This window comes from Carassius carassius, chromosome 3 (assembly GCF_963082965.1).
Source record: "Carassius carassius chromosome 3, fCarCar2.1, whole genome shotgun sequence".
NCBI classification, from domain to species: Eukaryota; Metazoa; Chordata; class Actinopteri; order Cypriniformes; family Cyprinidae; genus Carassius; species Carassius carassius.
Window position 1 is genome coordinate 29,252,509 of NC_081757.1, and position 26,781 is coordinate 29,279,289.

Sequence of the window (26,781 nt, forward strand, 5' to 3'; positions counted from 1 at the left end):
GCTCAATTTAGGTATGACAAAAACTGTTGCAATTAATTAATTTTGATAACTACTAGAATGTTAAACATTGACTTTTTCAGAGTTCATTGTTTAGGCTATATAAAACTCAATGAAGGTTGACTTTAAAGTATGTAGTTATCTGCATGTCTCCTCCATGAGTAGGCCTATGCATTGATGGAGAACAAGATTTTTGGGGTGTTGAGCAATAAAGCTACAGTGAGCCCTTTTATTAAAATACATGGAGGTAATACAAAAATAACACAAAAATGCTCATATTCACTATTAGCCTACTAGATCTATTTCACAACTATCTCAATACAATTAAGTACAAATAAATTAGTAAAATAAATTAGTATAATAAAAAAGTCCAGAACTTTATAGTCAAATAAATGTTTATTTTGAACTAATGAAGATTTCTGTGCCACCCCAGACTGGTTGCTGGCCCTTTCCTGGCCACCCCAATGAAAACACCCAGGCTCCGCCACTGCCTAAGATGGCCAAGTTATTAATTTAATTAATTATCTCTATAAGTAACAAAAAAAAAAAAAAGAATTCCAAATGTTCTTTGAAGTAAATTTTACTTGTGGTGTTCTCATTTTATATAAAATGTGCAAAAGTATGAATACATTCGCCATGCATTTCTCTGAAAATAATTGCACACCTCAGAACGTTCATCAGCCAATCAGACTCAAGCATTCAACGGACACCGTAGCATAAATATATATATGTGACCCTGGACCACAAAACCAGTGTTAAGTCACTGGAGTATATTTTTAGGAATATCCATAAAAAAACATTGTATAGGTCAAAATTTTCAATTTTTCTTTTATGCCAAAAATCATTAGGATATTAAGTAAAGATCATGTTCAATGAAGACATTTTGTACATTTCCTAACATAAATATATCAAAAGTATATTTTTTTAGTAGTAATATGCTTTGCTAAGAACAAAATCTCCCTCTATACATATATATATATATATATATATATATATATATTAATGTAATGTAACAATTGCACATAACAATGTGAAATTACTGTTAAGACTATACAGCTTTTATTGAATTAAATTTATTGAAATATTTATGGTCCTTTAAACAAAAATGTAGTCATTCATGTAGGGCAATGTAACAGTTGCACCATAAAATTATGTTTAGAATGTACAGCTTTTATTGAATGAATAATGAATGAACAGTTTCAAATGTAATTTAGACAATTTTCCACATGCATTTCTGCGTAACAAAACTGCTTCGAAATAAATAATAGCTACTGTCAAGAACAGAAGCAACCTATTAACAAGTGATGTTAGTGTAGAAGAAAAAAAAAAAAAAAATATATATATATATATATATATATATATATATATATATATAATTAGCAATCAAAAGATAATAAACACTGATTAATTGCAGTTTGCATAAAACGTTACATTATTGCACATGCAGGGATGTATAAAGTGCCCCCATTCTCAAAACAAACAGATGATACAGAAAAAAGAAAAACACAATTCATTTGGTGCATGACTTCAAAATTACCTGCATTTCCCTTTCAAATCCATCAATAACATTTTTGGTGATCTCAGGGAGTGTAAAGAGATTTGAGTTTATTAATAGTCACACAAAACAGCCATTATGCAAATATGAAAGGCAAATACACATCTCCATAAGCGCTGCTTCTGTAATCCATGGAAACCGCACTTATGTTCAAGTTTGATAAGTGTTCTCATCTAAATTCACTGACACTAAGCAAAAGGACTAACCAGAGTATCCTAACTGAAGTAGATGGCATCTATTATCATTTTAAAACTTACACCGCAACTACAAATGTTGTTTCTAGTAAAAACTCTACCATTAACATAAAATATCCTACGGAATGAAACTCATTATCATGAAAAAAATTTTTTTTTTCCTTTTTGAAACGGTCCTGGTATTTAGGTTTGTGGCTTATGCAATTCTAAGGCATTATATTATATAAGAGAAACAAATGTTATATTAATATTATTGATCTTCTATTATATTTATTATTTCAGATTTCATTTTAATTTTAGTTTAAGATTTACAAAATGTATGTGATTTGGTCATTTTTATTTTAATTTCTATGTATTGATTTCCGTTTTAGCACTTCATTTTAGTTAGCTACAAAGGCAACAGTTCTAATTATCATTTGATTTTGGTTATCAGTTAACACTGATTAGCATTCTGTTAGACTTGCAGTGATAATATGTCATCAACATAGTCATGACATTTCATATATATATTTGTGGTTCTACTTGGAAAAGCGGGTTCATACTACATCACCACCATCCCGCAATGTACAGGAATTGGAGGACTTGCTGTTGACATTATGGTACCAGGCCTCGCCATGTGGCTACCGTTTTGTGGGCTAAAGGACATCCTACAGGTTAGGTGGACATAATTTAATGGCTCATCAATAAATATATTCATATGCGTGTATATATGGTTATAGAATGTTTAAGATTATAAAAATCAAATGACAGCATATAAATCATAAATTATTCTTTTCCATGTCTAGTCTTTTTCCCTTGTGTCACAACTGCAGTTCAAACAATTCCCTTGAAATCTTATAAATCAACCCAACCTGAAGTGGGGCATCTGCAATTCATCTTACTCCTGTAAGGAGTGCATTTGTGTGGGGAAAAAGCAGTGTGTGGGGGCTTCAATTGATCCATTTGGAATTCACTGAATCTTGAGAGGCAGTTAAATGCAGAACCAGAATGGTGCAAGAAGTTAGGGGTTGTTAAGTAAGAGGAATTGGTTACATTGGGTAAAAAATGAAGACCGAAAGTCATAATAACATGTTATACAAATGTCACTGGAATGACATGAGGGTGAGTACATTTTTTGGTAAACTATCCCTTTACAGTCAATATGAAATCATAATGGACTGGAACATCCAGCCACCAAAACACAAAACAGACAAATACACCGCCAGCTTCTCAGACGGAGGTGGCGAAGAGGAAGATCTGCAGCAAGGGCATCACTTTCAGGGTTGAGAGGTCTGCAAGAACAGCCTGCAAGAAGAAAAAAAATGTAAAGTGCAAGAACAAATACTCTTTCTGGCCATGTAATAAACAAGTGCGGCTGTATCTTAAGCAAGTGTTGTCCATTATGGTAAATATTTACAACAGAGGCATCCATTCAGATTGCCTGGCAATAAAAACACCAGGCACTTCAGGTGCAGTCATGTTTTGTGCAAGTTCAGCATGCAGATTTCTGCAGTTGGTCATACGAGTTTGCCGCACTCACCGACAAACTCAGTTTGAAACTGACAATGTTACTGACAATGACCTTTTTTATGCATGAGAAAATTTGCTGATGTGACCACACCTTTAGCCGAAATACAAAGACGCATGACCGTCAACCCAGTTTCACCAAACCATGTCTGCTGGCCCGCACTCATGTGACTCAAGAGCTTGGAAGGTGCTAAGAGTGCATCCGACTCTCAGGAGCCGTTTGGGCGGGGGCCTTCAGAGGGAATCAAATGTTCTCAAGCATCGGTCCTTATGGAATTGGAAGCAAATAAATTTAGAGGCCCCTATCGGGTTAGCACGTCTCCTCTAATGTTTCATGAACAGGCCTGGGCACTAAAAATACAACATGTTATGATACTTTTTCCTGTAGGGACCAGGTGGTACATAAGCAAGCAGATACTGTCCAGCAGCATCTTCCCAGTGTCTTGGGGCCCAGGGCCGTGCGTCACTGCGGGTTACAGCCAGAATTAATGAAAGCAGGTCTGATGCACTTTTACTACAGCTGTCAATCAAGCAGGTGCATGCGACAGCATCCCACAGTGCAGACCTCTTATCTAGCATAGGATGCTTTCAGAAAAGTTAAACAGAAATTAAGTTTAATATGGGCTTTTGTGTATTAAAATGTTACGTAAAAAGATTTGATCAACGTATACACTTAGGCAAGACATTTTCTGGGTTTAGTACAAGTTAAGCTAAATCAGAATTTATAGAATGATATTAAATCATTTAGATTGAAAAAGCATGCATTCAGTAACAAAGATATTTTTTAAGGAAAAGAGACCAAAGATAGTGAAGGGGAATCTTCACCCAATCATCACAAAATTGTTAGTAAGCAACTTGTTCATATCTAATTGTTTACATTTTGAACCTATTTACTTCCATTGTACGTTCCCTTAATGGAACACAGATTTTTTTTGTCTATAAAGGAGAAAGAAATAACTATTTTATAGTAATCAACATACCACAAATGCTTCTTATTGGCCAAAGCTTGTACTAAACCCAGAATATTTAATTAATGAGTTATAAACTGTTTCACATACAAAGGCACAGAAGGACACACACACACACACACACGCACACGCACACATATATACAGTGTCAACAGTTGACTGTCATGCTAAAATTCCTATCACATTTGACATCACATCGCCAAAACATTTTAAAGCTGGGGTGTGGGGGACTTGGTCCACTTTTAAAAGTGGTTATCCCAGCAATTCTGAAGCATGTGCCTTGGGTGGACTGAGTTACTAGAGTTGGCTGAGAGTGAAGACACTATTTTTGTATTGCTTAACACACAGACACACAAGTAACAACCTCAGCTGATGCCAGTGATGCCACTTCCATTAGGTTTTCGGCTCGGAAGGCAAAGACAGCAGCGGCCAGGACTGAAAAAGAGGGACAGACATCATCCAGGAAATTGGGTGTATGCCATATAACTGACAGACCCTTCTTATTTAAGAGTGCCCTAACATAGAGGTCACATTTTCAAAATGAAGGTAAATTGAAAACAGTTTAACACCTCCTAAACACAGTGATTAACTATTTATCCATTAAGTTCCTGACATCAAACTCTGGCTGCATTCAGTATGTGATTAGAAACAGTGAAGTGACAGTAAAATTATATGTTTCACGTTCATAATAGTTGGCAAAAGTTCAGACACTGGAAAATATCAATCTACCTGCTACTATCTCTAAGGAGTCATATCCTAGGATACGGTCCCATAACAATAGGAGCTGGTCAGTGGACAGGTATCCGGAGAAGGCCCGGACTATCCACTTAAAGGCAATACGTAACCTAAGGAAGATTCACACACACACACAAACACACACTGAGAAACACTCCCCAAAACATACACACAGTATAGACCTAAACCCTTATTCAAAATTTCTGTTATTTGATTCCACAAATGTTGAGGTGGGAGACTTGTGTGTGCATAATTCATCCAGTAGATGGAGCTGCACAGTTATAATGTAACTGTCACTGAAGTGACAAAGTTTTCAACTGGAATCTAAAGCAACATGAGATTCATGTGAGTATGTATAATAAATGAGACATTAATGAACATTCACACATAAGAATAATAATAAATTGTTTTTAAAAGTATCATTTTTTCAGCAGGAAATTAAAGTAACATAAGTTTTATATTAGTATGTGTAATACACTGCTTTTTTTAGTAGTGCTGAAACTCCTTATGTGCCCTCGGGTCAGGCTTGTTGTAACTAGGGCTGTCACTTTTGTGTTTTTATTTTTGATTTTTAAGACATAAGTGTTCATTGAATCGATTGTAAAATCGATGTCTAAAAAAAAAAAAGTTTCCTTTTTCAACGTCAAATAACAGAAGAACGTAAAGAGAGCGCTGGAAACGCACAAGTCAGCAATATTTCTTATTTATTGGCATGAAGTTTTGTGCAGAATAACAAACAGCAACAGGAGTGCAACATTCTCGAAACATTAACAAAAGAAAAACATCACTGCAGGCTTCAACCCGGCTGCATTTATGATTTAGGCAATTCAAAAATCTCCAAGACTATTTTAAATAATGATTCAATCCATTTCAAACAACTTTTCAAAAAATGAAACTTTAAATGGACTTGAGAACAGGCCATGTGTGTTTTTTTATTGAACTTAACCGACACTTAGGCTAGGCGGCAGTAGGCAGGCATAATGAAATGCGCAAAAAGGCTAGGGCCATTACAAATTTATTGGACAGGAAAACAAGTCGATCAACATTTTCGGGGTCCAGAGCAGAGCGTTTTTTATTCACTATATGTCCAGCTGTTAAGAAGACTCGCTCCGACCGCACTGATGTCCCAGGGACCAGAGGTGGGTAGAGTACCCAAAAACTGTACTCAAGTAAAAGTACTTCTAGAAATTTTTACTCAAGTAAAAGTAAAAGTACTAGTCTTGAATAGTTACTTGAGTAAGAGTAAAAGAGTATCGGATAAAAAAAAGTAGTTAGTTACTAGTTACTTTGGGTCATATATACTGAGCCTATTTTTATTTAGATATATAGATAAAATGTACGTAATGTATGTGTGTGTGTATAAATGTATATATTTCATCAGCCTTTACTCCAATTTATGTAATTTATTATAAAACCCTGTCTGTTTACTTAAGTAACAGATATAGGTGTCATGCCATAACATATTTTTAATACGACTGACTTTACATTAAATGTGAATTTAACATTAAAAGTTAATGTGATATAAATATTGCTACTAATCATTCATTGTTCAGAAAGAGAGCAAATAACATTTACATTATTAAAGATCATTTTCACTGACAGTCTAGAGTTCAATCACTCTCAGAAACTCCCATTAAAATCACTGAAACTGTTAACACTGTGAAATCAATATCTTAATTAAAGATTCATACACACATCTGCACTTTGTTGTTTCTGACGAGAGAATTCGCCAGAAAGAGGTATTTAGTCAGTGAGCGAGTGAAGGAAGCACCAGCATTTTAGCGATGACTCATCGGAACACCTCTGATTGGCCAATGCTTTAATAAGCTCAAAAGAATCATGTGTGATTTGTTATAATGCGCAGCGCTGTATAAACGCATCTATCTCTGGCTAAGCGCCAGCAAGCAATCACAGATCTGAATTTAGCAGCTGATAATATGACTCGCTGAACGTACTTGCACAGGTGTGATTGTATTAAAATTAATAAAATCTTAATCGGCTATTTTTTGTCTTTTGGAAGCTGCATTCAACTTGACTCCCCTCTGTTATAAGCCACACACGTATAACAAACTAATGTCACAGTGGTATCGTGTACTGTAATCGAATGTAGCCCAAGTTATTACCTGTTGAACAGTAGACAGCACACACGGTGTTCATCTAATAAGGATCTCCATCGCAAGCAAATAATAGCCTTTGCAGATTTGCTTTCAATTCAGTGCAGTTCCATAGCCACGTTTTCAACGCTGCTGATGTTCTTAAACATTACAACTCGTGAACCACTTCAGATGCTCAGCGCGTACGGTGCGGCAGGGAACTGAACGACTCATTCAAACTGATTCATGAACCAATTCACTCGTTTGCCAATTGGTTTGATCAAGCCTTTGAACAGAATTGACTCAAAAGAATGAATCATTCGCGAATGGGCATCGCTCATTGCCCAGAGAAAAGTAGACGGCGCGTTTGGAATAAACTGAAGCATTTATAACATTTATTGCATTAAGATAAAGTAACGAGAGGAGCGTCGCCCACAGTAACGAAGTAAAAGTACAGATTTTTCCCCAAAACTTTACTCAAGTAAGAGTATAAAGTACCCATCTTTAAATATACTCCGAAAAGTATTAGTTACCCCAAAAAATTACTCAACTAAATGTAATGAAGTAAATGTAACTCGTTACTACCCACCTCTGCCAGGGACACTCAGGTACAGCTGCGCAAGGTAGGGGTATTACTGCAAATTTTCCATCACAAATGCCGGTCGCGGTCAGCTTGCAATGGTCCTTTTCATAACTCTGAATCTCCTGTAACTAGATACGCGAATGAGGCGAATTCGCGTCTACCGCGCCGCGAGACCTCCAGACGCGTGTAAACGTGTCTTTACATTGACTTATCATTGAAATCATTCGCGCCAGACGCTCTATTCGCGTTTGGTGTGAACCAGGCGGCAAGGAAGTTGACCGGAAGTTGAAGTCGGCCGCGAGTTGCCATCTTGTAGCAGAACTTCACTTGCGTTAGCATCCCATTGACTTTGCATTCATTTTGGCATCACTTTGACAGCGAATAACTTTACATCGGAGGCGTTTAAAGTCTCAATTGGTCCATTATTTATTTCTAAAGATACACGACAATGTATAAAGGGATCCATTACCTTCTATGTTACATAATGGCCCCGTAGAAACAAAAAAGTTTTTGTAAAAATAGGCTAACGATTGCGTCATAAGCACTCGACTCTCTGTCGCACAGTAGAGAAATTACTGTACAGACAGGAGGAGAAGCTCGCCGACAATTAACTTAATATGGCGTACTGGCGTTACATTTTAAAATACTATACAAAATAATTAATCAGAATACTTACTCCTGCTCACTCACGCCAAAGAACTCCCCGCTCAAGCTCGCCGTCTCTGCAAGATTAACGATGGCAGTTTGCACGCACAGCCACTTAGAAGATTTACATCTGTCAGACAGGTTGCTGACGTCATCAAGCTTAGTTTGAGTCTGCGCGTCAGAAACGGAAGTGCTAAAAATTGCTAAAAGCGGGCTTCACTTGTCTCAATTGAGTTCCAATGGGGTCGCTGTGTCCATTTCTTTTACTGTCTATGGTGTGAACGCAGCATAAGAGGTCGCTTTCGACGTCACTGGGTCTTACAGGCGCGTAAAATTGCTGGTATTTTCTGTCTAGCTTTCGCAACGCATACTGCACTTTCGGAATTCTTTATTTTCTTTTTCTGCTTGTTTGTGAGTCTTGTTACATCTATATTTTTTAATTGTTTAATTATTTTAAAATTAATAGTGTACATATTTGGTTAAAATCAAAACTTTTTTTGGTTGGAACAATCGATTGTGCAATCGATTTTCGAACTAAAAGTGACAGCCCTAGTTGTAGCTAACACATACAAAGTTTAATCAGAATCCACTAACATGTTACATAGATATAGCCTCGTGTCCTTTTTGGCACAAACTTCGCAAATTTGTTAAGGCGCTTTACAGAAATTGTTTGATACATCAAAAAGCTATTGATAACTTTTTGCCAGGTTGCTCTGAATATGGTCTTTTACAGTTCAAAAGTTATAAGCAGAAAAATGAACGCAAATGTGGTCTATTGGTGGCGCTAGAGAGTTTGAGTTAGAGACTCCAAATTTTCTGTTGTTAATGATGAGACTATCCTCTATCTGTGTGCCCAATTTCATAACCTTAACCCAAGTGGATCTATAATATTCATAAGAGTCGTAATAATAAGCTAAAGCGTTTGTAAAATACAGAATTTTACTACAAAATGTGAAAATGGTCCACGTTCAAAATGGCTCACATAGGAAAATTGGGTATCACTGATTTGGTATGCTGCTCCAAAATCTAATGATATCAGTCTTATGATTGATTAAACTGTTTTTAACTTAAACTGAAATTAAACAAAAATGTCAATTGTTTATATCTTTTGACCAGTAGATGGCCGAAACTACTCATGTGCCCTCAGGTCATGCTTGTTATAACAAGTACAAAGTTTGGTAAGAATCACCTGAAGATATCCACTAAAGCCAAAAATATTTTTGCTTCTAGACCTTACAGTTTAAAAGTTACTAGCAAAAATATGGGTGCAAAAAAGGAGAGTTTGAGATAGAGACTTAAAACATGCTATGGTTAATATTGCAACTGTCCTCTATATATATTAACAAGATACGCTATAAAATTAATTTGAGTAATCTTCAATGAGAACTCACGGCTGGGCTCCAATCTCTCGTAGATGGTAGAAAAGCTGGGGAAGATGAGTCTGCAGTAATCTCTCAAACTGCAAGCACAAAGACACTATACCCTAACACACACACACACACACACACACAAGTTTGGTGAGCTCAGAAACAGCCATCATCCTAAGTAAACTGACACAAAGGCAATCAATCATGTTACATCAACGTGACACATGCACACACAAGATACTCACAGATGGATGTGAGGAGACAGAGTGTAGCCTGAAGAAGTAGCGAATATACATCTCTCTAAATACGCTGTACAGCTTCGACGGCTCATTATATAAGAAGCACAGTGGTGCAACTGCAGCACAGGATACAGATAGATGCTTGTTTACAAAATAGATTTAGCTTTTTGAGGTTATGTGCTTTATTCTTAATACTCACCATACATCGAGAAGCCATGGAATGGAATGACACCTATGGGACAAAGAGGTCATTTTCTGTTATAACAATTACTGATATTACAAAAGGTTTTAGGAAATTTGGAAAATTAATAAATAATCTATCAAATGCACTGGCCCTGGTTGCTGACACATTTCAGAGAATTCAACAAATGAAGACTATAATGTGCATGCTGGAACATGCCGTGATACAAAGACTGTGCTTGTAAAAGCTTCTTTCTCACCATTCGGGGGGTAAACCACAGCACACAGCTCAGAGCCAGACTTGCCTGAGAAAAAAGACATTTTATAGACTGAAAAGAAGCCAAGGAAGATATTATATCAAAAAAGCTAAACATTCAAAAGATATTACTTTGCATGCAAGATTTAGGCGGTGAAGCACAGTTGTAGTTGAAATGCTCCAGGACTGCAGTGTCTCGAGAAAAACACAGCAAGACCTGTGGAGAAAAACAATGGGAAAAAAAGAGAGTGATGCAGGGATGATTCTGAAGGCCAAAAACAGGAATTGAGTTCGCATTTCCTGTTCAATCATCCTATTTTGAATAGGTTTTTGGTTAAATTGCTGTTATCACAAACTTAATTTTCATGTTTTATTCTATGACATAATTAGATCAGTAAAAGCTTTTGCTAGCAAGTGGCTTAACAGGAATACAAATGTTATCAAGAACATTAAACAACACACCGAACAGGTAAAACCACCTACTCACTAGTCTGCTTTTACAGCCTCATTGTGTTTATCACACTCTTGTTAACTATTCTAAAACGTGTAGGGAAAATGGTTTTAAATAAACACTGAAAAAGTTGTAAATAAAAAAAATACAAATAAAATTGGGTTTTGGTAAGAAAATCAGGGTGAAACTAACTTCCGGGTTGGCTTACAAAACTACGTCATCACTGCAGAACTCTATAATTGCCAGCATACACAGACATGGATTACGCACACATTGTATCTTTGCTAAATTGCTTATTTCCTGGTCCAATTACATTTGAAGAGCCACTTTAGAGCTTTAGCCTGCAGTTGTCAAGCAGACATGTTCTTTCTTTTTTTTATTATTTACCTCAAAATGGAAATATAATTCATTTTAAAAACAGCAGTCTTTTTAAAATCAGTTATATCTGCTTTCTATGATGGCAGTTTTTCAGTAACTGCATTTTCTTTTTAATGCATTTCTAAAGCTTGTATAACCATAAGTGGCCAATACCGTGCTAGTGACCTAAAAGCTCATATATATATATATATATATATATATATATATATATATAGGAATATTTAGTTGTATTTACAAACAAAAAGCAACCACACAGAAACACCCTGACAACCTTTCACAACACCCTAACATTGTGGTTAAAAATTGTGCTTGGCCAGGTTCCACTCACGTTTTATGTTATTCTAATCTAATCTATCACAGAGAACCTTTTTTTTTGGGGGGGGGGGGGGGGATATCTGTTCGCTCTTGACAATACACTACAAATAGCTGTTTTTGGACTGAACAGTAATTATGAACCTTTTGACCCCTACTTTTCATAGAATTCACCTCCCTAATCATCATATCATGACCACACAGCATCTGAAATTCTTGAACTACCCAAAGAGTTCACACTAAACCAATATTTACAAGCAGTCCAGCTCCTTTATCACCTCACACCTGCAACTCGTATTACTGTTCCATAGTGACAACACAATGTGCTTGTGAAGCCCCAAACAACTGGCTATTTCTGTCGAATATTTCAGAGAAAACTCAGACACAAACAGTCTCAGGACAGAAGTAAAGAGGAATACTGATGGTTGTCTAGAGGATACCAGCTAGTGAAACACAAGTGAACAGCAACTTTAAAAATCTCTCTCAAATTGCTTGCTCTTCGGGATTAATTGCTGAACTTTTTAACCGTTTATGAAACTAATTTAGGAAGAGTGCATTATTCCCTAAAAAGGCCTCGCGTTAAAGGCAGTGTATCTGAGCATGTTTAGCTATTTTATAGGAAAAATGAACCCGCAAATTAAACTTGATAATGAATTTGTGGTGAAAGTGAATATCAAGCAGTGGAAATTTAATAAAGCTCATATGACTCATGAATTCCCTGTGAATAGAGAAGTCTATTTAGAGAGGTCTATCTGTGAGACTACACAACAGTCCTATCTGTATCTATCTGGTTTTAGGTACATGAAGTCAAAGAGCATGATTTTGCATGGGTAACATTCTCACGAGTTTAGTCTACAGCCATATATGTGTGCAAAGACCTCCATCAAATGTCAAGTTCCAACTAACTTGGGAAATTGTTCTCCTCCTTTGATCATCAAATCTTTTTATGACTTTATGAGAATTCTCATTTGTAATCAGCTGACTGAAAGGTTGTGTTGTAAATGTTTAACAGAGAGTAACATGCATTAACTCACTTGATATAAATAGTCCTCAAACACAAAGTAGTAATCGTCATTACTTGCAGTAAGCTTCACATCCTGAGAAGAAAAAGCATCAGGCATTTTTATCAGAAACAGATGCACTAGGGGTGCAAACATGGGCCACTTTTTAAATACATTGCATAAAAATACATTGGTAAAACCTATTACAGAATATTCAATAGAACAAATGCTGTATACAAAACCATTTCTATCAAATAAACTATAATGTAAATGTACCTTATATATTAGGTTGTCCACCAGCAGGTCATGGTGTATGACTCTAGCCTTCAGCTGTTCATAATGTGTTATGGCCTGTTTAATGAAATAAAAACAAAAGAATTGACACGGACTCAATTTATCTCAGTCAGCTGAATTGAATTAACCAATACGTAATGGATAGAGAAGCACCTATACGCAGATCAAACTATCCCCAGTCATTACAGCTAAGTTAATTATACTAACCAATTAACAAATTAAATTGCTATTGTAAGCAGCATATTAATAAGCTTGCTGGGTCAAAAATCTTTAATGTCACAAAAGGCTGTACTGGAACAGATCACTGCAGATCATTAGAACCAGATCTAAATCATCTATGATTATGCTCTGTTTTTTTGTTTAAAGGTAGCGAAATAATTTTATTTATTTTTTTATAACTAAATGCCATATTATTTTATATATATATATATACGGAGCTTGGTAAAAATCCAAATTTTAGATGAAAATTTCAGATGGCACTTAGAGGCTTTTGCATCTGAACTCTTCATACATATACACATATATATATTGAAGGAGTGGATGCCGAGTTGCCCCTGGCCTCCACAGTCACCGGACCTGAACCCAATCGAGATGGTTTAGGGGTGAGCTGGACCACAGACAGAACTCTCGGGGAACACCTTCAAGACTGTTGGAAGACCATTTCAGGTGACTACCTCTTGAAGCTCATCAAGAGAATGCCAAGAGTGTGCAAAGCAGTAATCAAAGCAAAAGGTGGCTACTTTGAAGAACCTAGAATATGACATTTTCAGTTGTTTCACACTTTTTTGTTATGTATATAATTCCATATATAATTCCACATGTGTTAATTCATAGTTTTGATGCCTTCAGTGTGAATTTACAATTTTAGTCATGAAAATAAAGAAAACTCTTTGAATGAGAAGGTGTGTCCAAACTTTTGGTCTGTACTGTATATATATATATATATATATATATATATATATATATAGTTACATTACACTAATATAGTCACACTTTATTTTAAATTCCAATTCTGGCTATTAGCAAACCATTCAAACTCCCAAGTTGCTGCTTATTAATTGTTTTTGAGGTAGAAGTTTAGGTATTGGCTAGGATTAGGGATGTAAAATATGGTCATGCAGAATATGTGCTTTATAATTACTAATAAACAGCCAATATAGGCATGCTAGTAAGCAACCAGTTAATAGTAAGCATTGGTCCCTAAAGGGTTACCAATAATACTGCTCATGAAGAGACGCTGTAGTCAAAAACTTTCAATTTTCCTGAAGGATCATTCCAGGAAGCACTTACTTGGAAATCATAATTGCAAGCTAACTTTATCATAATTAACTTTGATTATCCCTTATCACTTTAAACATTTACGCCCTAAGACAGACTCCAATCATCAGTCTTTTTTTTAAAGCCCTTTTACTTTTAAAAGTCTCTGTTACACCCAGAGGGACAGGAGAATTTTCCCCATTTTTCTGAGAATAGCTTGTGAGCTGGTCACTGTCATCCAGACAGCTGCTTTATCAGCAGTTACACAATTGTTCCACCTGAATCATTTAAACCTCTTGTGATTTCCCCTCTTCCCCTCTCTGTCATTCCACTGGCTCCTGTCCTGCCCACATCTACAGCACTAGCTCAGAAAGTGAGGGATTACTCTACTTGTTTAAAATGTGTCGCCCCACGCCGGGTGTTTGTCTTCTTATTAACACATAGAGAAAGTACATTCTCCAGATGCTGTTACACTGCTATAATGAAGGCCCAAGGACCTATCAGCCAGCTGGGAGACATTGCTTCACATCTGAAAATGGCAACTATTATATGGCTAGTGTGAGAAATCACAGCGGGTACCTGCTCTGTCATTTCTGCCCCACAAGCAACTCTAAGCTAATTGTATTAGAAAGGATTATGTATTTAAGACCATTTTCACACTTGACTGGACTGCTTGGTCTGGACCAGTGCACAATTTCAAATGTCTTTTCACATTCTGAAAGGCATTATGCTATAAAAAGCATGCAAATTTTACATCATCAATAACGGCTGCCAAACCACCTTTTAAAGCAAACTCAAATATGGTACACAGAAGCAAAAATTGGTTTCACACCAACCAAACATACTTCATTCTGATGTCAACTTGATTTGAGCCTGAACAAAGTCTCTTCTGTAAAATTGTTTACAACTTATATTTACTTTTTATTAACCCTCGCAAAATGTAGTGTAATGCTTTTACTACTTGTACTCTGAAACTGTAATTTGCACAGCATATGGAACATTTCAGCCATGAATGTGTCTGATAAGAACAAATAAATACCCATAAAATGTCAGTTCTGGCACATGTTCACAACAACTGCCATAAATGTCAATTAAGATATACAAATGGTTTAAAGGTACCTAAATATTTATGGTAGTTTTATATATGTTTGAGGATCTGTGCATGACATTGTGTGTGTGAAAGTGAGAAAAAAGTATATATACACTTTGGTTCAAAAGACTTGGGTCTGTGAAAGAAGTCTCTTGTGTTCACCAAGGTTGCATTCATTTGATTAGAAATACAGTAAAAACAGCAATATTGTAAAACATTATTATAATTTAAGACTTATTCACAGCCATTACTTGAGTCTACTTTCAGAAATGATCCGAACATGCTGATTTTGTGCCTCAAGAAACATTTCTTATCATTATCACTGTATTACCATGATCCATTTGACATTTTCATTGGGATTCTTTGATGAATGGTAAGATTAAAGGAATACAGATTATTGGGAAAACATTTTTTTAAATAAAAATGGTCACTTATGAGCAATTTAATGTGTTCTTGCTGAATAAAAATAAATAAATAAATAATCTTACAGACCCCAAACTTTTAAACCGTTATGTGTGTGTGTGTGTGTATATGTGTGGGTGTGTGTGTGTATATATTGCCACTTTACTCTATTAAGAAATACTTAAGTGAAAACTCCATCTGGAATAACGGTCAACACAGTGTCCCCTTTCTAAATGCAGTTTGAAATGGACTCATTACCTCAGGATCATTAGTAGTATTCAGGATGAGAGACCACAGCTGGGCCCTGAGACCGGTGGGGCAGCCCTGCCTGCTGTACTGCTGCGCCGCTGCACTGTCTTGCTCGCTCACAACTACAGAAATGCAGAAAAACAATTGGGACCCTCACACATCTCAGTTAACACTTTTAGAAAGAAACCTTCTGGATGGGTCTAAAACCTAAAGCAGCTGTGTCTTGAAGTCTGTCACTGACAAACCAAGCATTGTTTTCTATCTGAAGATGCATCCTAAAAAAAAAAAAAAAAAAAAAAAAACGTATTATAACGTCTAATGACTCTAAATCTGTTTTTATTTTATGTATAGCGTCATGGGATATCACAGGCAGTGGAGGAAGCATCTATGCTGACCTGACTGTATTATTTGAGGGGAAATGGAATGGCAAATATTAAACAAATATTCTCCACAAGACCCAGTGATAAAGCAGTATTAAACAAGCATTAGTGTCATGATAACGACAAAAAGAGTTTATTTTTACCTTTTTTTCCAATGTGAATGTGCTCACTCTCAAACAAATCTGTGTTGAAGCAGTGGCCAAACAGAAAAGAAGTGAGAGGCCAAACAGACCATACAACAGCAATACCTCACCAATAGCAGTGAACCTCTTTGGTAACATTAAATACAATACATAAACACAATACATAGAGAGTTTATAGTGTTATAGAGTTTAGGTGAAACCTCTGTTGACTTGTGACGCCACAGTAAGAAAAGAGTTTATCAAAAACAGGAGGAACATCCATTTGGACTAGTGTGGAAGGGATCTGATGGTAGTGGAGCTCATCCCATGTAATATTAATATTAATATATGTCATGGATGAAATGTGTAAATAATTACCTGGAGGAACATGAGTGTGATCATCTATACCAAGCTGTCCATAAGTAAGACCTAGCTCTGGATACATTTCCCTCTGCAACAAATAGAAATAACTGGTCAAAATTATCAAAATATTTGGCTAAAATCAAAATGAAACAAAGCTTCAGCTGGTTTAAAAAAGCAGTAAGCACCAAGATAGTTAACTCTTGATTGCTGTAATTTGTTTAAAGAAATGGTTTCAGATGATAATCAGCAGTCACGATGCACATTGTTTGTGTCTTGAAAAAAAAATAAAAAAATTAGAAGGAGTGAAATAATAAAAAGGGAGACTCACCATTTGAGGAATGTCACGGCCGTTGAGGGAAACCTGGATTAATCCCCAGTGGCTTCTGACCGTGAGATCTTCACTGCGCTCGTTATTTGGGTTTTTTAAACCTACCAACACCTACACAACAAGAAATATTATGTATCATCATATTACCTGAATAAGAATACTTATGTATAGTAAAAAGGTGAGACATTATAAATGCTACAACCTGTGATAACATTTTTTACAAAACCCTCTTATCCTAGATGAATATGCCAACTATATATAGCCAACAATAAATAAACCATTCATAAGTGTAAACACAGTTGCTCTGTGGTGCTATCAAAACAACCACTCAGTCAATTCTCACTCAAGAGTAATTTAACCGAACATTTCCTGAGGGAATCCAATCAGCTGCTTCATATCCAGGCCTATCTTTCTCATTTGGACCGGATGTTTTCAATAAACTGATCCGATTATGTAAGTGAGACCCACCTCAAGGAAGTCTTTGGGTGCGTAGACAGGCCTGAATTTGCTTAGGTCTGCAATAAGAAAACACAGATATGAATGCTTCCAAACTTGTATATTATAATAGCCTACCAATTAGTGTCATTGAAAACATGATGACAAAATTCTATCAATCTTAAGCCTTCAATCATGTCAAAGACATTCTGTTATGGTTTCTATAATGCAGCAGACATAATGGGCGCCTTAACTTATAACCTCAGTATCTTAATTGCCCTCTGTTATCTGAGGCATTTCACATCCACAATGATTAATATTCATTAATAACAGCTAAAAGATGCTGTCAGTTTTTAAATCTCTGGTAACTGATCAGAAAAAAAAGTACACAAAGAAAATGCAGAACTGGAGTATTACTACTAGTTTCAATAAATAACCTTCCAAAATCTCATCCAAAATATGGCATTCAAGTGATTATGGCATACATGATTTTATATGATGTATGATACTTACTGTGTATTTTTGGACATACAAAAATTTTCATTTTGCAAGTAATCCTCTAACACAAACAAAATCTGTTAATCTGGCAATATTACTGTATGTTTTGAAAGTCATGATGAAACTGTAAGACTGAACAAGACCAAGAGAAACAAAGTGCAAGCAAAAGAAAGAATGCAAGAAAGAAGCTAAGCAACAGCTTTAGTAAACGGGATGTGGTCCAGGCATCTGGACATACTCTGGATTCACAGGAAGGGCTGTTTATGTCAGTGTCCTGCAGAAAGCGGTGAATGTTATCATATACACTGCAAACTGATAGCATTGTTATGGAGCTGTAATACTGCTCAGGGCTTCTGTGTGTGAGCCAAACCTCTGTGTGTAAACATTCTGCAATGCATGAACACACACACACACACACTGGGATGTAACCTTGAGCATTACCTGGTTCATCAGTTCCCATCTCGTTCCATTTATTTGTCAGCTCGTTCTGCTCTGGGACTGGCCTCTGTATAAAAAGACAGTTTAATTGCTCAAACGCACATGTACAGTGGGTACGGATAGTATTCAGACCCCCTTAAATTTTTCACTCTGTGTTATATTGCAGCCATTTCCATTTTTTTCCTCATTAATGTACACACAGCACCCCATATTGACACATTTATTAAAAAAGAAAAAACTGAAATATCACATGTAAGTATTCAGGCCCTTTGCTCAGTATTTAGTAGAAGCACCCTTTTGATCTAATACAGCCATGAGTCTTTTTGGGAAAGATGCAACACGTTTTTCACACCTGGATTTAAGGATCCTCTGCCATTCCTCCTTGCAGATCCTCTCCAGTTCTGTCAGGTTGGATGGTAAACGTTGGTGGACAGCCATTTTCAGGTCTCTCCGGAGATGCTCAATTGGGTTTAAGTCAGGGCTCTGGCTGGGCCATTCAAGAACAGTCACGGAGTTGTTGTGAATCCACTCCTTCCATTATTTTAGCTGTGTGCTTAGGGTCATTGTCTTGTTGGAAGGTGAACCTTCGGCCCAGTCTGAGGTCTGGAGCACTCTGGAGAAGGTTTTCATCCAGGATATCCCTGTATTTGGCCGCATTCATCTTTCCCTTGATTGCAACCAGTCGTCCTGTCCCTGCAGCTGAAAAACACCCCCACAGCATGATGCTGCCACCACCATGCTTCACTGTTGGGACTGCATTGGACCGGTGATGAGCAGTGCCTGGTTTTCTCCACACATACCACTTAGAATTAAGGCCAAAAAGTTCTATCTTGGTCTCATCAGACCAGATCATCTTATTTTGTTCTTTTAGCAAACTCCATGGGGGCTTTCATGTGTCTTGCACTGAGGAGAGGCTTCCGTCGGGCCACTCTGCCATAAAGCCCCGACTGGTGGAGAGCTGCAGTGATGGTTGAATTTTTACAACTTTCTCCCACCTCCCGACAGCATCTCTGGAGCTCAGCCACAATGATCTTTGGGTTCTTCTTTACCTCTCTCACCAAGGCTCTTCTCCCCCGATAGCTCAGTTTGGCCGGACGAGTTCAGAACCCTTGGCTCTAGGAAGGGTTCTGGTCATCCCAAACGTCTTCCATTTAAGGATTATGGAGGCCACTGTGCTCTTAGGAACCTTAAGTGCAGCAGAAATGTTTTTGTAACCTTGGCCAGTTCTGTTTCTTGCCACAATTCTGTCTCTGAGCTCTTCAGGCAGTTCCTTTGACCTCATGATTCTCATTTGCTCTGATATGCACTGTGAGCTGTAAGGTCTTATATAGACAGGTGTGTGGCTTTCTTAATCAAGTCCACTCAGTATAATCCAAACACAGCTGGACTCAAATGAAGGCGAAGAACCATCTCAAGGATGATCAGAAGAAATGGACAGCACCTGAGTTAAATATATGAGTTTCACAGCAAAGGGTCTGAATACTTAGGTGATATTTCAGTTTTTCTTTTTTAATAAATGTGCAAAAATGTCAATAATTATGTGTTTTTCTGTCAATCTGGGGTGCAGTGTGTACATTAATGAGGGGAAAAAATTAACTTAAATGATTTTATTAAATGGCTGCAATATAACAAAGAGTGAAAAATTTAAAGGGGTCTGAATACTTTCCGTACCCACTGTAAATGAGTCATTGTTCATACAATTAAATAAACCTTTACCTTCCGTGCCAATGGAATTCCCAGCTCGGTGCACATACTGTTCAAACTCTTCAGGATCCTCTTCTCCCAGTTAACCTACAACAAACACACACAAAAGACAAACTTTCAGTCGTCTATGCACTCTGCATGGCCACTCAGGCCACACAATGTATGAATGTCTTTGCTAAATATAACAAAAAAAAAAAAAATGAGTGAAATCTATTGTAAATAAAATAGCAAATACTTTAAGCAAAACAAGAATGGTCATGTTAGAAATGATGACTCAAGATTTGAGAGTCAGTAAGATTTTTTTAATACATTTTTTTCAGAAGATGCATTTAATTGATCAAACGTGACAGTAAAGACATTTATAATGTTACAAAAGGTTTCTATTAAAATTACGAAAATTACAAAAAATCCTGAAATAAAACATATCCTAAAATAAATATTTAGCAGAACAACCACTTTAAGTAATAATAAATGTTTTTAAGAAGCAAAGCAGCATATTAAAATGATTTCTGTAGGATCACGTGACACCGAAGACTGGAGCAATGGCTGCTGAAAATTCAGCTTTGCCATCACAGGAATAAAATACATATTTAAATACATTTTAAAATGTAATAAAACAGAAAACTGTCATTTTTATTGTAATATTTCACAATGTTATTGTTTTTACTGTGTTTTTGATTACATAAATCCAGTCTTGCGAAGCATAAGAGACTTCTTTCAAAAACACTGAAAGATGTTGTTTATACTGTAAACAGTATTTAATGTGATTAACTACATCTGTAACTCCTCTGCACCTTTATGAACTTAAGAGAACTGACTTAATACAGTACAGTGAGTGACCTGGACACCAGATGACAAAGTAATGGCTCAGAAAAATGAAAGTTTGTTCTGAGAAATTGTCATTTGTCTGAGACTCAAATGCAACATAAAATTCTGTTACTTATGCAATGACATTCAGAAATTTAGAATGTGACTTCCAGTAAGAGTTCAAAACTGTTTGATGCTACTGTATTTGTGTATAAGCAGAGAAATGCAGTATATTAAGACAAACAATGAAAGAGCCAGAATAATAAAGATAAAGATGTAAGAGAAAGAGTGTGTACCTGGGCTTTGCGCATATATGCCAGGGGCTCTTTGGTGTGTTCAGGAGGTGCTCTAGGGTGCCCAGGGGGAGGCAGACTATACCACACAAACACACATAAACAGATAAATAAATAACAACTACTGATGATGGATTCAACAGAAGCATATACCGGCATTTGACTAACAACCACACAGCTGAGAGAATCTGTCTTTAAATGTTTTTTGTTAATTCTTCAGTGAAGAAAATGAATGGGATTTTTACTTGTAGTCATATATTTGCTCCTCCCACGCTTAAACTCTGACATAGACCAGATCTTCACATTTACATCTTCACAAAAATACATTTAACAAGGACACCTGTAGTATACTATAACACACCAAGGCATCAAAGCACCATACTCCATTATCAAACTTTATGAAGCTCTTTCGTTCGGTCCCTTCAGTCTTTCCTCTCTCCCATTAACTTAAAACACTCATTTTAGGATCAACACATCTATGTGTATGTACAAATCAACTCATGACAGGGTCCATTTTCAAACAATGGGTCATATATGTAAAGATATACACATATATTTATTGCTTTTTTTTCTCATCTGTAACAATGTCCAGCTCAAACTATTTTATTGGCTACACTCTGTAAAAGTAATTTGTATTGTACCTCACTCTCCTGTCAGTCCTGTCCTGTATTTGGATCTGGAACATTTTAAGCTTAATAAAATTATTCTGTCTCTTGTTATTTATACATTTGGCCAAAATGAGTTCCTGTCATAAAACTGTATAAATACTAAAACTGGAGGAACAAACACTCTAGACACTTTCAAAGTACTTGAGTGTGAGAGGGAGGGAGACCGAGTATCATCTTGTCTAAATCTCATGTCATCATTTTTATTGCTGATGATCTCAGTATGGTAATACAGGAATAAAATAAATGCAATAAAATAGAAAATACAAGTAGAAGAAACCAGTTAATGTAATTAATGAACTGCATTAGAAAAAACAACTTTATATTCACAATATATCACTTACATGTGTAATTCCCTGTAAACCGCATTTTGTAATTTTCTCTCCCAACCTACAAGAATGAAAGGATCAGTGACACTACAAGAATTACACACAAGAAACACAGTCATCACGGGATCGATGTCAAGATCATATATGTTCAGTCACATGATCATTAAAAAAAAAACAGGGAACAATTTATAAGTATACACTACTAAAGTACTTCTAATCTAATCATTTGCAAAATGTTAGTTTATAGTTAATTCATAGTTTAACTTTTAGGGGTTTAGGGGGTAGAATATACAGTTTGTTGCACAGTATAAAAACCATTACGTCTGTGAAGAGAAGAGTCCCTGTAAAGTGTGTGTGTGTGTGTATGTGTGTGTGTGTGTGTGTGTGTGTGTGTGTCCTTAATGTGTTTGTAAACATTTTAAGGGACAGTGAATATGAATGAATGCAATAAATGTTCACTAAAGGTTGGTTTATAGCACTTAATTAATGACACTTTCCCATTTTCCGTGACCTAATTTCATAACTATTCACTCCTTATTACCAATGAACAATTCCTTTACTATGAGGTAATTAAAAAATATTAATTTAGATAATTACAGTGCAAATAAATTAAAAACTCAGTACTTATATAGTCTATTAATGTCTAAATGTTAAAAATGCTTTTTACCCTTTATGGGCATTTTAACCTTTGTAAAGCCATTTTTTTCTCAATAAAGTCATCAATAAAGTAAATCACAATAATAAGTCATTTGGGGCTGTTACCTACAAATAAAATCATTATCAACAAAATTCATGCAACGCAGAGGAAACACAGAAGCTGCATTTAGATGCATATACACACTGTTTAATGCAAGGCATGAATTATTTAACTCACAGTTACAAAAGCAAAAATAATGTTTTATATTTTAATCTTAAAAAGTTGAATACTGATATTTAAAATTATTTTTAAAATATTATGCACATGACATTTCTCACTATCGAGGTAATAACAGCGCTGTTTAGAGGCGCTCTCTCTCGTTCTTTCTCTGTGTGTCTCTGTCTTTCTCACTCTCTTTCTAATAACTTCATTAATAACTGCATTAGAATGCTATCAACGGCTCAGGCTTCCATTACCAACTTTTAAAATGACGTTCTGGAACCAGCAAAAGAGGCATTGGATGAGATGCGGAAGAAATAATCCTACTCACAATAGTGATTTAAGTACAAAAACTGGACGAATCCCTTTAAATATATCATCTGATCGATGTCTTGAGGTGTGGTAAACATAATATAAGCGGAATAATTGACTCCTTACTTTTTGTCTAGTAATTTGAATGTTGTATTCGAAAGGAGATGCAAAGAAATTACACATTGCTGGGTGTTAGATTTTTTAGAGTCACTTATTTGCTTTAAAAAGTCTTTTAAAATGTCAATGACGTCATACACATTCACATTCATTAGCAGAATGCTAGCGTGTTATGGGCAACAACAACTCAACTTGTAAGAAATAGAAAGGACATAAGTACTCGTTCATTCAACTTTCGACCTATAACCCATGTTGAACTTGCAAAACATACAATCAGATCAGAGATTTCTCAACGGCAATCGGGTGAAAGGGACAAATTTAGCCATCTAGCCCCATTGAATCCCATTCATTTTGCACTCATGGCGATCGCCCCCAGTGGAACTCTGGTGGTACTGCAACCAAAAGTCGGTACAATAGGACTTAATAGGGAGTGGGAAGGCTCTCCGTAGACAGGCTCTGACCAGTGTTGCCAAGTCCGCTTATTATATGCGACTTTGGGCTTGTTTTCCTGTAAAGTCGCTTACAAATATTGATAGTCGCGGGTCGCGTTTTTTTGGTCTTGTTTCTAAAGTGTAGTTGCTTATTTGGGCTTGTTCCCAGCTCCATAATAAGTTATCAAGCATATATTTTCTATATTTAGGAGTTCTAGCCCGTTCTCTCTGTCCCTCCTTTTTCCCCACATCCTGCTTCTAATTGGCTTTGATTCAGATGGCAATGAGTACTACCCAATCAGAGGCAGAGCAGGGCAATCTGTTTTTTTTTTTTTGTTTTTTTTTTTTTAGTTTTTTGGTTAGGAAAACGTTGTCAGTGAGTGACGTAAACTTTAAATAAATGCGCGCGAGTTGCGACTGATTGTGACTGACTGGACTGTAGGAGAGTTTTTATTATGCAATAATAAAGAATTTGTGAATTCAGGATGATATTTATTTGTGTGTGCAAATTTTAATTATCAGATGTTTACTGTGTATATAATGTACTCGGTCCATTAATCTATTTTTGATATCCCATCAGTTTTCTAATGTTAAATAATTTTAAAAGGTGGTTTAACTCCCTCTTGTGGTCATTGTCCTGAAGATCAGTTTACCAATCTTTCCACATGGATGTAAATTGACAATCTGTACCCACAATTTAAAATCCGTCCCCACGAATTGTAAAACTGCGCACACAGTTTATTTATTTTTCTCTTCCCAGAACCTAGGGGGGTTCCGTAGAAAAAGTTACTTGTTTTGGGCTTGTTTTCACAGGCCTGGTTGCTTATTTGTTTCGCGAGATCTGGCAACACTGGCTCAGACTCTACTGTCATGTTTTCCATAGACGCACACACACAGTGCTGTGGGTTTGTTTTTGGAACCATTTTTGTTGGAGAAATTGAGCAAAAAATAGGAAATATATTGTCTAAAAGGTAAGTCTCTTAATATGAACTTCTTGTCCATTGAACTGTTGTAAAAAAAATATATATCACATTTTTTATATTTTTGCTAAAAGAAAATGGCACTCTTTGTGTGATATTACTCAACTATATGACATAATTTAAATATATAAATTTTCTGGCCCATATCTGGAATTTTGGGAGCATTCTAAATGCATGTTCATCAGCCTACTGAATCATGCAGTGAAAGAACAATCTAAAATAATCGTTCAGTCCAGCTAGCGTTCAAGCACTCATAACTCAATCACTAAAGCGGTCCATAAACATATGATAAATTAATCTCTAACTTACATCATACGTACATCGGCACTGTGTTGCTTAAGATGAGGGAATTCGCGAGTTCGGTCTGAACAAGCAATGACTAATCTGAACGCCTCTGATTGGCTACTGCATTCCTAAACTCAACAGAATCGTGTGTGATTGGTTAGAATAAATAAAATATGATGTAAAATAGGCAGGTCTAAATTTTATACAGCAATCGAAACGTCATACCTGATGCCTTTAACAATCTTCTCACATCATCTTTCAGCGTTTCCAGTTTAATTTCGGGTTTGTGCAAGCATTCCTAGGAAGAAGGACACATTTCTGCAATTAAATACAACGGCAAGCGCGAGCTGCCAGTATACTGCACTGACCGTATTTTGTGTTGCACACTCTGCAGTCAGTTAGCTGAAGCTGCTCACTTTAGCCTGTTTCTCCAGCTGAGAGTGTAAATGAGTCCCTTTGAGCCGCTGAACAATCTGCGTTATAGAGACAGACAGCTCTGCGCTCTCGTCCATCATTATCCCTCTTTTAATGTGATGTCGACAGGGTTTTCTGTGATCATCTGCAGCGCTGCAGCGTCACAGGATCAAGCACCGTATCCAGGCAAATGACAACAAACCCTCCAGGAAACACCGGCTTCAACACAAGGTTCCGACATGTCTTTATTAACTTTAATATTAAGAGTCATGGTTGTAAAAATCAAAATAATGAAGTCCAAAAAATTACGTTTTTATTTAGCTTGTGTTTTTATTATGCATCTATTTATTTTATTTAAAATATTCAAACAAAACGCTTAACTAGCCTACATGTTACATATTTATACATCATGGCAGCATTTTATTATGTTAAAATGTCTTTGTTTGATTAAATGTTTACTTTAAGAACTTAAGAACTCAAAGAATAACAAGATCATTATGTGTTTTTATTATCATTATTCCGGAAAAAAAAAATGTCATAGGCCTTTAGGTGTCACTCATTAACTATGTTTAAAAAGAGAAAAATAAAAAAAGTAATCCTTCTTAGTCCTTCTCAACAGGTTGAACCTGAACATGTACAGACACGAGCGAGAAAGCAGTTTCTCTTCTTCGTCTCTCTTCGCAGGAATGCTGATAATGTTTATCACGCACAAATATATCTGACAGCAGCTATCAGAAATTAAAGCTTCTGGCCAGTACAAGGGTTTTTGAGTTACTAAAACAAAAACTGTGTGTGGTCTTCTTCAAAAGACTTACCCTCTAATCTTCATGTTTTACAACTTACAACAATGTTAGTATGGCTGATAGTAATCTTAATCAGTTAGTTGCATGTTATGTAGCAGTAAAATGGTCATTGCCATGCAGAACAGTAAATGAGAGTACATCCAGCAGGCTATGTTCCAATTTTTTTGTCTTTTTTTTTTTTTTTTTTGACAGTGTGAATCTGGGGAAACTGTCAGGTAAGATTAATAAGGTTTTTGCATCAACAAGCACAAATCAGCACAGGTCTAATGCATTGAATAGTTGTAGACAAGTTGTTGCAAACCCTTTTATACTATAAGCTATACGTGCACACATACTGTATAAACACAAGAACATCGTTTTTCATTGTTTTGTACAAGTAAAGATCTTTAGAAGCATTTCAAGTGTGTGTTTATTTCACAAACCCCTTTCTCTCTCTTCTTCACTCTCCGGATCTATAAAACATCTTTCA

General features: G+C 36.1%; 1 protein-coding gene and 1 long non-coding RNA gene across 3 annotated transcripts; one reads left to right on the top strand and one right to left on the bottom strand.

Moving 5' to 3' along the window:
* Positions 1–2,260: 2,260 nt before the first annotated feature.
* On the bottom strand, positions 2,261–25,713 carry tbc1d19 (TBC1 domain family, member 19). Of its 2 annotated transcripts, XM_059535585.1 has the most exons (21): positions 25,512–25,713; positions 25,321–25,393; positions 22,130–22,175; positions 21,124–21,199; positions 20,033–20,107; positions 18,320–18,383; positions 17,414–17,460; positions 16,946–17,056; positions 16,633–16,705; positions 16,276–16,314; positions 15,762–15,874; positions 12,737–12,811; positions 12,494–12,556; positions 10,451–10,535; positions 10,323–10,367; positions 10,082–10,114; positions 9,889–9,998; positions 9,668–9,759; positions 4,950–5,065; positions 4,585–4,655; positions 2,261–3,030 (listed from the first exon to the last, which is right to left on the bottom strand). In XM_059535585.1, the coding sequence occupies exons 1-21, from the start codon at positions 25,608–25,610 to the stop codon at positions 2,956–2,958; spliced, it is 1,581 nt and encodes a 526-aa protein (XP_059391568.1). In that variant the 5' UTR covers positions 25,611–25,713; the 3' UTR covers positions 2,261–2,955. The 2 variants fall into 2 exon arrangements, with proteins under 2 accessions (XP_059391568.1, XP_059391569.1); XM_059535586.1 differs by lacking the exon at positions 25,321–25,393 and having other exon boundaries at positions 25,464–25,573.
* LOC132124538 (uncharacterized) lies at positions 25,615–26,295 on the top strand. The gene is made up of 2 exons (XR_009426780.1): positions 25,615–25,740; positions 26,129–26,295. It is a non-coding gene; the product is annotated as an uncharacterized LOC132124538 (long non-coding RNA).
* Positions 26,296–26,781: the final 486 nt, after the last annotated feature.